We start from the raw sequence: 11443 nt of genomic DNA, 5'->3' as shown, positions 1-11443 counted from the left end.
CACTTGCTTGTTGTGGTTTCCCCATCTACTGAAGAACACAGATAGGCCTAATACATCTACAGGTCTAAAAGTCAACCATCCACCCCTCCCAGTTAGGCTACACTACAGCATAATCAGTTCTTGCTTCAATAATTTTTTCATGAAAGCGTCACTATTGTCCTCTATTTTCATAATCACGTGTGCCTGAAAATGAATGTACAGTGTACTAGGCCTAGAGTACACACAGGAGGAACCAGCGGGTCACCGGCATCAGTGGTCTGGCATCATCATTCATAAACCCTTTCAGCGATCAAAACCCTGCCCATACAGCATTTGTCTCAGCTTTGCACTCTGTCTCCCTCTTCTGGTAGTGAATGGAAATAACATTATTAAAAGCGTCGGTCAAAGCAAATTCATTCCTAATCCTAAATACAAATTGAGAAGACCAGACATCATTTACCGTAGATAGACCGTTTAATGAATTTACATTAGATATACAGTGAAATGGACAACAACAAAAAAAATCTCCAGCTCCATGTCTGTTTTCATTATTGCAGAACATACTATAAATGATTGGTGACAACAAAGGGATTAACATTTGCAGGAGGACGCCATGGGGCTGAGGTCCCCTTTCCTTTTACCTTTGTAAGCAGCAGGGCATAACCTGCCCTAGTTAAAACATTAACTAACTTGCTGTTCCTGGATTTTATTTTCATACTTCATCCACAAATGGTGTGCTGATAAGGTGTCCACTAGCTGCCATTGATTTCTTGCTGTCCACAAATTTTTTCGCAGCCTGGAACAAGGGGAAAAAATAGAGAGGTCACTTAACCACTTAAGCCATGGCCTGTTATAGTATACTTTGTTGTACGATGGTGTAGCATCAACCATTTTTGCCAGATCTTTGGCTATAATGCCCAAATTATGGATGACAAGATTAGTGTGGTTAAATATGGAAGTTTGGACTTTTTGTATCTCTAAACAGGGATGTAGTGAGGGTAAAATACTCACATTGACCACATCAGCATGGGTGACAGCGTCTATACTTTGGACAACGGTATCAGGTGACTGATAGGATCCAGTGGCCAAGGCTTGGGCTCCAAGCTCCTCAATTAGGCCCTCAGAGGTCTCGATGGACATCAAGTACTCTGATTTCACTTGGTTCCTACACATCAACGTCAACAGAAGTCAGAGGTTAAAAACAAAAAAAACATAGTCCCTACTTTCTACCAGAGCCATTGAGAGAGAAGAGATATGACACTCCCATAGATTATTCATATATTCTTCAATATTCCATAACTTATTCACCAAACCAACTTAAGTTGATTTGTTGTGTGCTCAGAAATAAGAACAGAGTGCAGAAGTAACGCTTGCCATGGGGCACTGCCACTACTGTGTAGTTCCAGCGTTGAACCCCATTAATCAGTGTTCACGTAGCAGTGAAGCACGCTTGATACATGAACCATGTGATCACGCCACGGGAAGATCAAAAAGCATCATAACTATCAACAGGACTGGTCCCCTACATCCAATGAGTGACATTCATTCAGCTGTGCTGTCTACCATACAACTGAGAAAAAAACATTTCAGATTTTTTTAGAAGCTATGAAAAGTAGGTATCCCAAGTTCAAGCAATAAGTAATACACACGCAGAATAAAAGAAGCACTCAGATGTCTGCTGGAAACCAATTTCTGATCGACCTGTGGCACTCACTTTGCTCTGGTGATGTCAGCCTCTGTGACGTTTCCCTCAGCCAAACTCGTCACCTGGGCAATGGCTGCTTTGATCACCTATACAGAGATGGACAGCCAGCGTGAGTCAAGTGAAACACAAAATCAACACTAATGGGCATTTTGCTGCATCTTCATTCATCTTGGAGTGTAATTTAAAAGCTGGCACTCACCTCTCCTGCAGAGTCAGCTTGTGCAATGGTGTACACTCCAAAGAGCCCAGAGTCAGAATATGTGGTATGGAAGGCTGAGGCCTGAAACAGCAATACAAAAAAAACATGTGTATTTAGTTTGAAACAACACAAAGTCTAATAATGGCATGGCCTTCCTGTCTGATCGTTAGCCATCGATAGTAAGTCATTATGTGTGCAGTTTGTGAATGAAGCTGCGCAAATTACGATGTGGTTTTGAATGGGCGTGGCTGCAATACACAAGTTGGCAGTTTTAGTGGTGATGTTAACTAGTGTGGTGACAGGCTGCATCTCATTGCACCAAATGGAAATAGCAATCTTCATAAATACTTCCTTCCCTAAAAACAGAAGTGTATTTACATATTTAAACATTTACATGCATAGATTTTCAACTAGGATCCACTTTCCATTGGTTTCACTTTTGTTTACGGCCAGAGTTACAGGTGGTTCATGGCAAAAACATATATAATGTAAAAATGATATACACACACACTGAAAATAGCCGATCTACAAGCTCACAAAACGTTATGCTGCGACACATTGTGAGTTTGTAGATTGGCTATTTCTGGTGTGTGGCATCAAGATCATTAATTGTTACTTTTTTTTTTTTTTCTTACATCAAAGGGCTGTGTGGTGGCTTTGGCGATGCCGTGGCTCAATTTGCTGATGTTGTTGGCTCCCCTCTTTACATGTGGGCCGGCTCCCAGGATCCTCTGCAGCACACTGAAGGCATTAGCCTCTGCTGAACCCGCCACGGCACCTTCACAGGCAATCAGCGCGTGTACCAGACCATCGTTGTTCTGCACCCGCAGCTCACCTACACACAAACTGTACCGTGACAACAACCTAAACCAGTGTGTTCCAAGCAAACATTTGCAATGAGCCCAAATGTACTTTACTGTATATCATTATATTAAAAAAGGTTGATGCTACATACATCACAGTCACTGCAAAATGGGGATTTTACCTCCACGGTAGACAGCTTTGGCCCCAGGTGCTCCAGGCCCACTGCGGGCACTCAGGAGCCCCTCGCCTAATTGCCTCAGAACTGAGTGCTTCACACCTGGTCAGAGAGATAAGAGAATACTAACATTATTAGCCTATAAACAGCCTAGATGTGGAATATAATCATTATGGAGTTACAAGTGTGATAGGGTCCCGGATAAAAATGTGTGTCAGAAAACATAATAAATACACATATACACAGAGGGACTGATATCAAGTAAACCAACTCCTACATCATGATACCATTAGTACAACTTGTGACCTTTTGTCCCCATACCGGCATCTAGTATATGCCAACTGCCTGCATCTTTGGGCAGTAGTCAAATGACTTTGACAAAGCTAAGTAAACAGGCAGGCACAGGTATGCACACACGTGTTTATTTACATTAAACAAAGAAAAATGAGATACTATTCTTAATTGAGTCAGCCAGTCATTACCAAGACAGCATCATAAGACGGATATTCTTCAGAAAGACAAACAGCAGAGCATGGGTTGGTATGTCTTTGGGTTGTCTCGCGTAGCCAGACAATCTGAGATTTCTGCCTACCGAAACATCTGTGGACATCTAAATTCAATATAGGGGCGAGAACAGCGGGAACCACGACCACTGACAAACCTACAGCCATTGCTTTGAAAACAAATCACAACACCAGTCCAATATGAGGGACCGCCATAAAGCCTTTGCATTGGTCCTGCTTTTTTTTTTTAAATCTCTGAATCGTTTCAGTGACTTTTAGCCGATACATTAGATGTCACCAGACATTTTTATAGGCGGAGAGATCCAATCGTCTAGCTACGTGAGACTACACTTTAGGCAATAGCACTACTAGCCAACACTCACCTAGTCCTACAAGAGCCATTCTGCCAGTGGTGAAATTGTTCTCAACAAAGGACAGCATCTACATGGAGGGGACAATAAAGAGGTGTGTAAAACCTATTTGGTCACAAACACAAGGTTGCACTGTAACAAAGCAAAATAAAGGTCCTGAAAGGCCTTACAATTGGTCTGAAATCATGTTTTGAGACTAATTTAACACGATGAGAATGTGAGATAGTTGCTTGTTGCCTCACTTCTCAGGCAGAGAATGTCTGAGAAATAAAGCTGACTTCCAGGACCTGGGTACTGAACACATTTTTTTTTCATACTTGAAGGTACAGAGCACACACACTCACCTGTTCAGGGGTAACTTGGCCGACCATGAAATCGGGGCAGTACAGGGAGTTGGACAGGGCATTCTTGTACGCTGCTTCATGCAACTTCTCAATCACTCCTGCAAGAGACAAAAGCAAACCAAATCCCAGCCAGACGTCAATAATGTTCAGACAGGCAGCCCAAATCAAATTTTAGCTCATCCAGATTGGAAACGGATTTATCAAGTCTGAACTGCAAAAAACATGGAGACCGATTTCTGAAAATCAGATTTGAACCACATTCCTAGTTGGGTTGCACTTCAAATCTCATTTCTAAAGATGTGTCTCAGTCTAGACACTGATTTGAAATTCATTGTAACTTGCCAGAAATACTACAATTCCAATCCTGCTTGGAAAATACAGTATGGTTATTCCTGAAACAAATCAGATTTGCCAGCAATCTCAACAAAGCCTAGGAGGTGAACACTTTGAATAACAATGACACTCTAATCAACAAATTCCATGAACAACATGGTGCAGTGCATGAAAGAATGCTTTAGATGAACTGCATTTCAATGAGGAAAATCATTGTACAGATGTACTAGGAGCTGACCTATCTGTGGATACTGCTGAGCCAGGGCCTTGTCTAGCTTCACCCTGGGGGTCAGGTCTTTCACCTCCCATGGCCGGAACTCCTGAGCTGTGGTCACATTGACCAAGAACTCTGCCACTGTATGTCTGAAGGGAGGACACACACGCACACACACACACAATTATGATGGACCATCGCTGAAATTTACTCAACATACACAACACATAAAAGCAGGTCAGTTCACTCAACACTTTTCATTTAGATGTTCCGACTTCCCAGGAGAATGTCTGTATTTGTATACATGTTCTATTGAATTGTCTTGTCCTTTGTTTTGTTTTTTGCATGTACTATTTTGATTTCTGCACATGCATGCATACTATGCATGATTCAAAAGCCAAGTTTAACAAATAATTGCTGTTACACTTATTGTATAATTGTTCTCAAAGTCTTATTATCGTTGTATATATGTATACATATATATATATATATATATATATATATATATATATATATATACGTATATATATATATATATGTATACATATATATATATATATATATATATATTCTGATTCTTTATCTTTCTAACTCAAACATAACAAACAGCAATCGCAGTACTTTGTGTACTTGTAGATTAATTTCATGAGATCTGCTATTTGGGAAAAATGTTGATAGCATAAAATAGTGCTTAAGTGGTTAAATATGAGAGTGATTTCTGCAGATGGAGGCAGTGACTTCTACCCTTGATTCTTATCAGTAATCTATGAGGCACTTTGGCAATGGTCCAAAGCGACACATACATCACTGCAACACCAGTGAAATACAACCTCATTTACTTTAAGCAATGTGAGGTACTGTCACTTTCTCTGGCTGTTCAAAAAGTGTTCATCATCAGCAGAGAGAAAGTATTCTTATCAAGCTCAGTATTTCGAACTCTGACGTCACTACGCCCGTTCCCTATACTATAGTCTACTGCACAGTTTCTCAACCAGTGGTCCACAGTGCATTGCATTAATACAGGCATTGCATTACATTAAATTGCTTAAATGACATTGAATAACTTTACTATTACATTAATAATATCCAGTATTACATTCATAATATCACTCAGCAGAACCACAGGTCACCAGACTCACATTTGCAACAATGAGCAGCAGCAAGCACCTAAAGGTTGATGCCAAAGGCTATCACTTTAACCCCAATTAGATGATTTAGCTTTGTTTTTACCATCTCATGCCAACTATTATCAACTGGCCCCCGGCCCCTTGCCATTTTCTTAATGTGGTCCTCAGGATAAGCCATTTGAGTATCCCTGGTCTAACGTATACAGTATGACAGTACTTACAGATGGTCTCTCAAGCACTCCACCGAGTACACTATTGTCTCCCTCGTTGACGTCACACTGCATGGAAACACAGGATACCATTGGGGTTAGTGGGTTGGGCTATGAGAAAGTCATATGAGTCTTCTCATGTTTATTTATAGCTTAAAGGTTAAGTGGGGACATGAGAGTGTGTGTGTGTGTGTCTGTGTGTGAGAGAGAGAGAGAGAGATTTGGAGTACATCAAGAGCTATCTTGCCAAGTAATTGTCATTGGTGTAATTGTTTATTTTGCCAGAACATTTTATTTATTCATGTGAATTTGTCTTTTTTTTATTCTTCATTTTTTGATCGTTTCTATACTTTAATGTGTCTTTCTTTAACTGCACCTAGACGTGTTCAGTGTCTCTAATCTTTAATAAACATAAACAATCACCAACCTCAAGCTGCCCCCCACTGACTCCACGCCACGACAGATCCTAAAGGCTGAAGCACCCTTCGTAGTCTGCAGACAACGAAAACAATCATTACTTAACAACCTTTACACAGCAGCACACTGGCCTGTGTGGAGGAAAGTTTAGGGGTGAGGGATGTGAAGACTCTTGAAAATCCAGTGCTTGTCCAAGGCTATACAACATCACACCACTGTGTCAAATATGTTCCAAGCCTTGGTCTTCATATACCACGAATCGTAGAAGAGTCGCAAAACATGTTTTGTTATGGTTTGCCGGTCACAGCAACATTGTTACAGCATGCAATAACTAAGAGCCTCACCACAGCTAATTAGTGGGCACGATCTCTTGAGAGAGCCCTGTTATGTTATTGTCACTATTCGTTATTCATTCTGTTTCTCTTCTTCTTTGGCACCCTCCTTGTGGTTAGAGTGTCCACCCTGAGACTGAGAGGTCAGGATTCGATCCCCGGCCGGGTTATACCAAAGACTCTAAAAATGGGACCCGATGCCTCTCTGCTTGGCACTCAGCATCAAGGGTCGGATTGGGGGTAATTCCCTGCGACATACTAGCGTCATGTCCAGGGGGTCTACTTGTACATTAAGCCGCCTCTCGCTACAGAAACAGGAGATAGGCTCCTGCCTTATGGGCCTCATGGCACGGCAAGGCTTACTTACCCTCTAGCTCCGCCATACTTTCACCTAGAAGCTTTGTTCAAACTTTTAAATATTTGCCTCCTTCAGTTATAGATGGGACCAAAATCTTTTATACTTTCTGAAATATTTAACTTAAAATAGAAGAAAAAAAGGCTATGATTCTTTTTTACATGGAACATCCAGTGTCAGACGTCAAGAGATCGAGCCCACACCTTTCCCCCAGGAACAGTACCCGTCTAGTTAACGGAACTCATTCACAAAACATAGCAAGGGGAGTAGTGAGTCACTGCTCTCCCTGGCTGCATCACACAGTAAGGTATCCAGTGTTTATTACCAGGTTGGCTGCCAACCGCAGCACATGAGAGACCCCCTGGTTCTCCACAGTCTCATATCGACTGCCGCCTTTCACATACACACCAACGCTGCATAACGGGGAGTAGTTCTCCAACGATGCAATTACTAGACCATTTGGAAGCTTGGACACCTGTGGACATAAAAGGAAACACGTCAAACTGAGGGGCAAACCACTGGGCGCCTTTTTTCTGGATAAAGAATCGATGGGTTTTGCAGAGGAAAAGGTCAGGATGGGATTTAGAGACTTAGAGAAAACTGAATGCCTGCAACACTCCCAGTATCAAAAGTCTTTAGGTGCACGGCCAAGGAATATAATCAATGGGAAGAGAATGAAGCCAGCACACTGTAATTAATGTCCTTTCAAACATATTATTAAGCCTCACCAGGAAACTTAACAGGTGTGTTTCAGCTGTTCAGCCTTCATCATCGTTTAGATGGATTTAATTTTTATTAGGAGATTTAGAGACACCAATGTTATGTTGTGTATGACAGTCATTTGTGAGAGAGCTGACCCTTTTCATAAATGTGTTCCCAGGTAAGAGGCATTCATTCAAGATGCGCTAATTTATTGCCAAAACAATTATACCTTTGATTTGGAATTTGTTTCGGTGTGCAAGTACAAGTTTATAAGACCTGTGAAGCATTCAGGATGCAGATTGCTTTTTTTGAATTTCAAGCAAGGTCTCGATACTGAGTGTTTTACCCAAAGAGAGATGATTGAATAGGGTGTTGGCCGGATGTGTGGAGAATTAACTGATCGACCGATAAATAGATCCAATAGGAAATTCAGGTGTCTGTCAGCAAAGCATAACATCTTAAACACTTTCTCTAAGTTTCTGCTGGATGCAGATGTGGTATAATTTAGAAATGGTGGGGACTACACAGTCAATCATTTTTGAAGATGCACGCATAATTCAGGCCAGCAGTTTGTGTAAACAGGAGCAGCACCTACCTGAATATTCTGGGGAGGGAGAGGGGCAGGGGGGTCTGTCTTGCGGCCGGGCTGTGGTGCCTCAAAAGGTTCAGTTAGAGCATTGATCCTCCTAACAGCAGCAGCAGCATAGCATCGTTTCTGTGGAAATTACAACATCAGATAAAGTTGGTTTATTTCTCCTCTGTGGATAATAGAGTTGTGATGTCCCAACTTCCAAGTCAATAATCAAACCAGATCAAAGAGTATTTTGATTCATTTAGTTACACAAATTGTTACAAAATACATGTGAAATAAGCATCCATCAATTACAAAAGTGAGACGTACAGTATAGTTTCTTTGAGAGCAGCTCTGTAATCATGTGTAGTGCACACTACCCCTAAAACCAGCTCAACTTAACACCCTCTCTACACTCTCTTGCAACTCTTATCACAAGGTTCATGAACGTGATTCTCAACCTTTAAAATTTCAAGTACCCCCATTTTGATTACGCCAGCATTAAGCATTACGCCACTGGCCACTGACCCCCATTTGATACAATTTGTATCTCTGGGACCCCAACCTAGACTGTAAAATCCTCACTTGTAACGTGCAAGGGTCCATTTGGTTTCATTTGTACACTCTCAGAGTTGAAATCAACAAAGGCTCCATTGCTAACTATCTGAATGGGGCTATATGAATCATTCAGCTGGAGACCCCCTGGAACCCACTCAAGGGCCCCACATTGAGAACTAGCGTCTTTTTTAGATTGCTCTGCAGTAGATGTGAGTACAACGCATCTCACAAACAACATTTGGAGTTCAGAGAATTTTACTTGATGTTTAATTGTCATACAAATAATTGTGACCAGTCCCTTGTGAATTTGACTTTAAGAGGAAACAATTTGTTTCTGACAGTTAATGGGTTGTTATAAAAGCCATGTAGTTTAATCTAGGGGCTCAGAGCATACACCACCAGAGTCAACTGATGTATCAGTAAATGCAAATCTTAACTACAATGCTATCGTATATTTATGAATTATGTTTTACCTAGCAATGCTTTTCATACTATTAGTTTCCCTAGGGAAATCCGAGGCAATGGAATACATTTCTAAGGGGTACAGAATCAGAATCAACGTTAGGTGTAAAACAGTGGGTGAAATTGGTTTTGTTCAAGTTCCATCGTTTTTGTTATTTCCATAAAAAGAGAAAGGGCAGAAGAAGAGGGGGGAGAGAGAGTGAGAGAGATCAATAAAAACTGCTCATGTAGGCTTGGGCACAATTGAAAACACACTATGAGGCTGACCTGAATAATGACCTCTACAATGTCTCATATCAAACAGTTGTACATTTATTAGTTATACTGAAAGGGGCGTTTTATCCTGCTGATGTTGATCATGTGCCCATGACCTGGTCATGACCTGAAATGAACCAGTAAAACACAACCAGACTAACATCACATATAGCACTGTCTCACCAACTATAGAAATCAATAACTAGACAACATGCATCTGCCATGCACGCCAAAGGACGTTTGTCATTATTCCATATATACATATTTCGACATGCCAAAATCTCCAACATGAGTGACAGTAGTTCTGACTGTGAAGTGAAAGTCCAACTGATAGAGAAAACACTGAAAGATATTATGGCGGTCTACATACATTTGTAAAACAGGGTTGTAATAAAGCCATGCCACTTATATTAGCCTATAGGCTTACAATATCCAGTGTGTTAGTAGTAAACAGGTTCTGACATGACCTTCAGGATCCAGTTGAACTACAAACTCAACACACCGTTTCAAATGACTCAATAACACAAATTGTGTTATATTTGCGCTACCCGAATGTCACCTCAGGTGGTCATTTGACTAGACTTTATGTACCAGAGAAAGATTCATGGAGAGGCTGCAAGTTGAACTCTATCATAGACATATCCACTCACTGCAGTGCAAGCTAACTAGCTTAGCTAAGCTAGCCGCTGGCCAGCAGAATGTAGTCAGAGGTGTCTTCAACAAGGACACCATGCAGCTACAACACCCACACAGCTGACATGGAAGAGGTCGTAGGAACTGAAACAAAATGGTGAAACCCATCAGACTCACGGAGACATGGTGGGTTAGAGATGTGAATCCTCTCATGACTTCCCAGCTCTGTCTCTCCTTCAGCCGCAGCTAACAAGATAGACAGGGAGGAACTGATGTCACTCACTGCTACCCACAATCCACTGCTCCGCTGTATACCTAGCCATGGATCACACGACGTCTGTCACGACCGTCATGGATGAACTTCAGCCTGGCGTTTGCACGTTCTATATTTATAAACGTTCATATTTCTAATATAAAGTACTTAACCCATGGCCACAGATGTTAGAATTCGATTCGGCTTCACAAAAGTAGCCGTATGTTCCGTATTGTTTAATAAAAAGCGTTTTTATCCGATTGGCGGCCATTTCTTTCATAGTTATTGTGCAATACACCTCCCAACCGACAGGGTCGCCTAGTTGAAAGCATATGGAAAGCATATGGAGGAAATGGCCACCAATCAGATTAAAATGCTTTTTATTGAACAGTACGGAAAATACGGGTACTTTTGAGGACCCTTACATCATTTTAACATCCGTGGCCATTGGATGAGCTTTTTATATTTGAAATGTGAACGTTAATGTAGATGCACGGGTTGTAAATGGCAAAAGTGTAAACACCTTGTTGAAGTTCATCCATGACTGTTATGATATGACAGTCATGTTTCAGGGCTAACCCAATCATAGATAGTTTCACTACATGCAATGAAATATGAAACTGTTTGGTATAATAACAATAATAAACAAAAATTATCTCGAAAAAAGGCCTAGCTCTTTAAGTTATTATCAGTAATTTATTGTTTGTTTGTTTTATTTTGTCTTATTTTTTATATACACCTATAATCTTTTTGATGAAGGAATTGTTAGTATCCTACTTGAGAAATTGTCCAATAAAGGGGGGGGGGGGGGGGGGGGGGGTTGGACTAGTTTTATGATATGTCCCCTCTCCCCTCCACTTCTCTTGATTATAATTTATGAGCTTGACCTTGATTGTGATCTTGACCTTTGGTCTTTATGACCCAAAATATAGTAACCTTTTC

General features: G+C 41.0%; 1 protein-coding gene across 1 annotated transcript; it reads right to left on the bottom strand.

Annotated features, from left to right (window-relative positions):
- Positions 1 to 434: 434 nt before the first annotated feature.
- Positions 435 to 10522, bottom strand: uqcrc2a (ubiquinol-cytochrome c reductase core protein 2a). The gene is made up of 14 exons (XM_084071384.1): positions 10426 to 10522; positions 8365 to 8484; positions 7393 to 7542; positions 6391 to 6455; positions 5976 to 6032; positions 4652 to 4776; positions 4081 to 4178; positions 3749 to 3806; positions 2869 to 2964; positions 2519 to 2718; positions 1884 to 1964; positions 1694 to 1770; positions 991 to 1144; positions 435 to 775 (listed from the first exon to the last, which is right to left on the bottom strand). The coding sequence occupies exons 1-14, from the start codon at positions 10459 to 10461 to the stop codon at positions 692 to 694; spliced, it is 1401 nt and encodes a 466-aa protein (XP_083927510.1). The 5' UTR covers positions 10462 to 10522; the 3' UTR covers positions 435 to 691.
- Between the last annotated feature and the right edge of the window lie 921 nt (positions 10523 to 11443).

Source organism: Gymnoscopelus microlampas, assembly GCF_963454915.1.
Source record: "Gymnoscopelus microlampas genome assembly, chromosome: 11".
Classification (NCBI taxonomy): Eukaryota; Metazoa; Chordata; class Actinopteri; order Myctophiformes; family Myctophidae; genus Gymnoscopelus; species Gymnoscopelus microlampas.
This window is presented reverse-complemented; position numbering and strand designations above follow the sequence as displayed.

Excerpts from the sequence above, each read along its gene's own strand:
- uqcrc2a (XM_084071384.1), bottom strand. The coding sequence starts at position 10,461 with ATGAGAGGATTCACATCTCTAACCCACCATGTCTCC. Across the intron at positions 8,485-10,425 it reads CTCTAACCCACCATGTCTCC|AAACGATGCTATGCTGCTGC; the intron begins GTGAGTCTGATG and ends TAATTTCCACAG. Across the intron at positions 1,145-1,693 it reads GCTGACATCACCAGAGCAAA|GAACCAAGTGAAATCAGAGT; the intron begins GTGAGTGCCACA and ends GTTGATGTGTAG.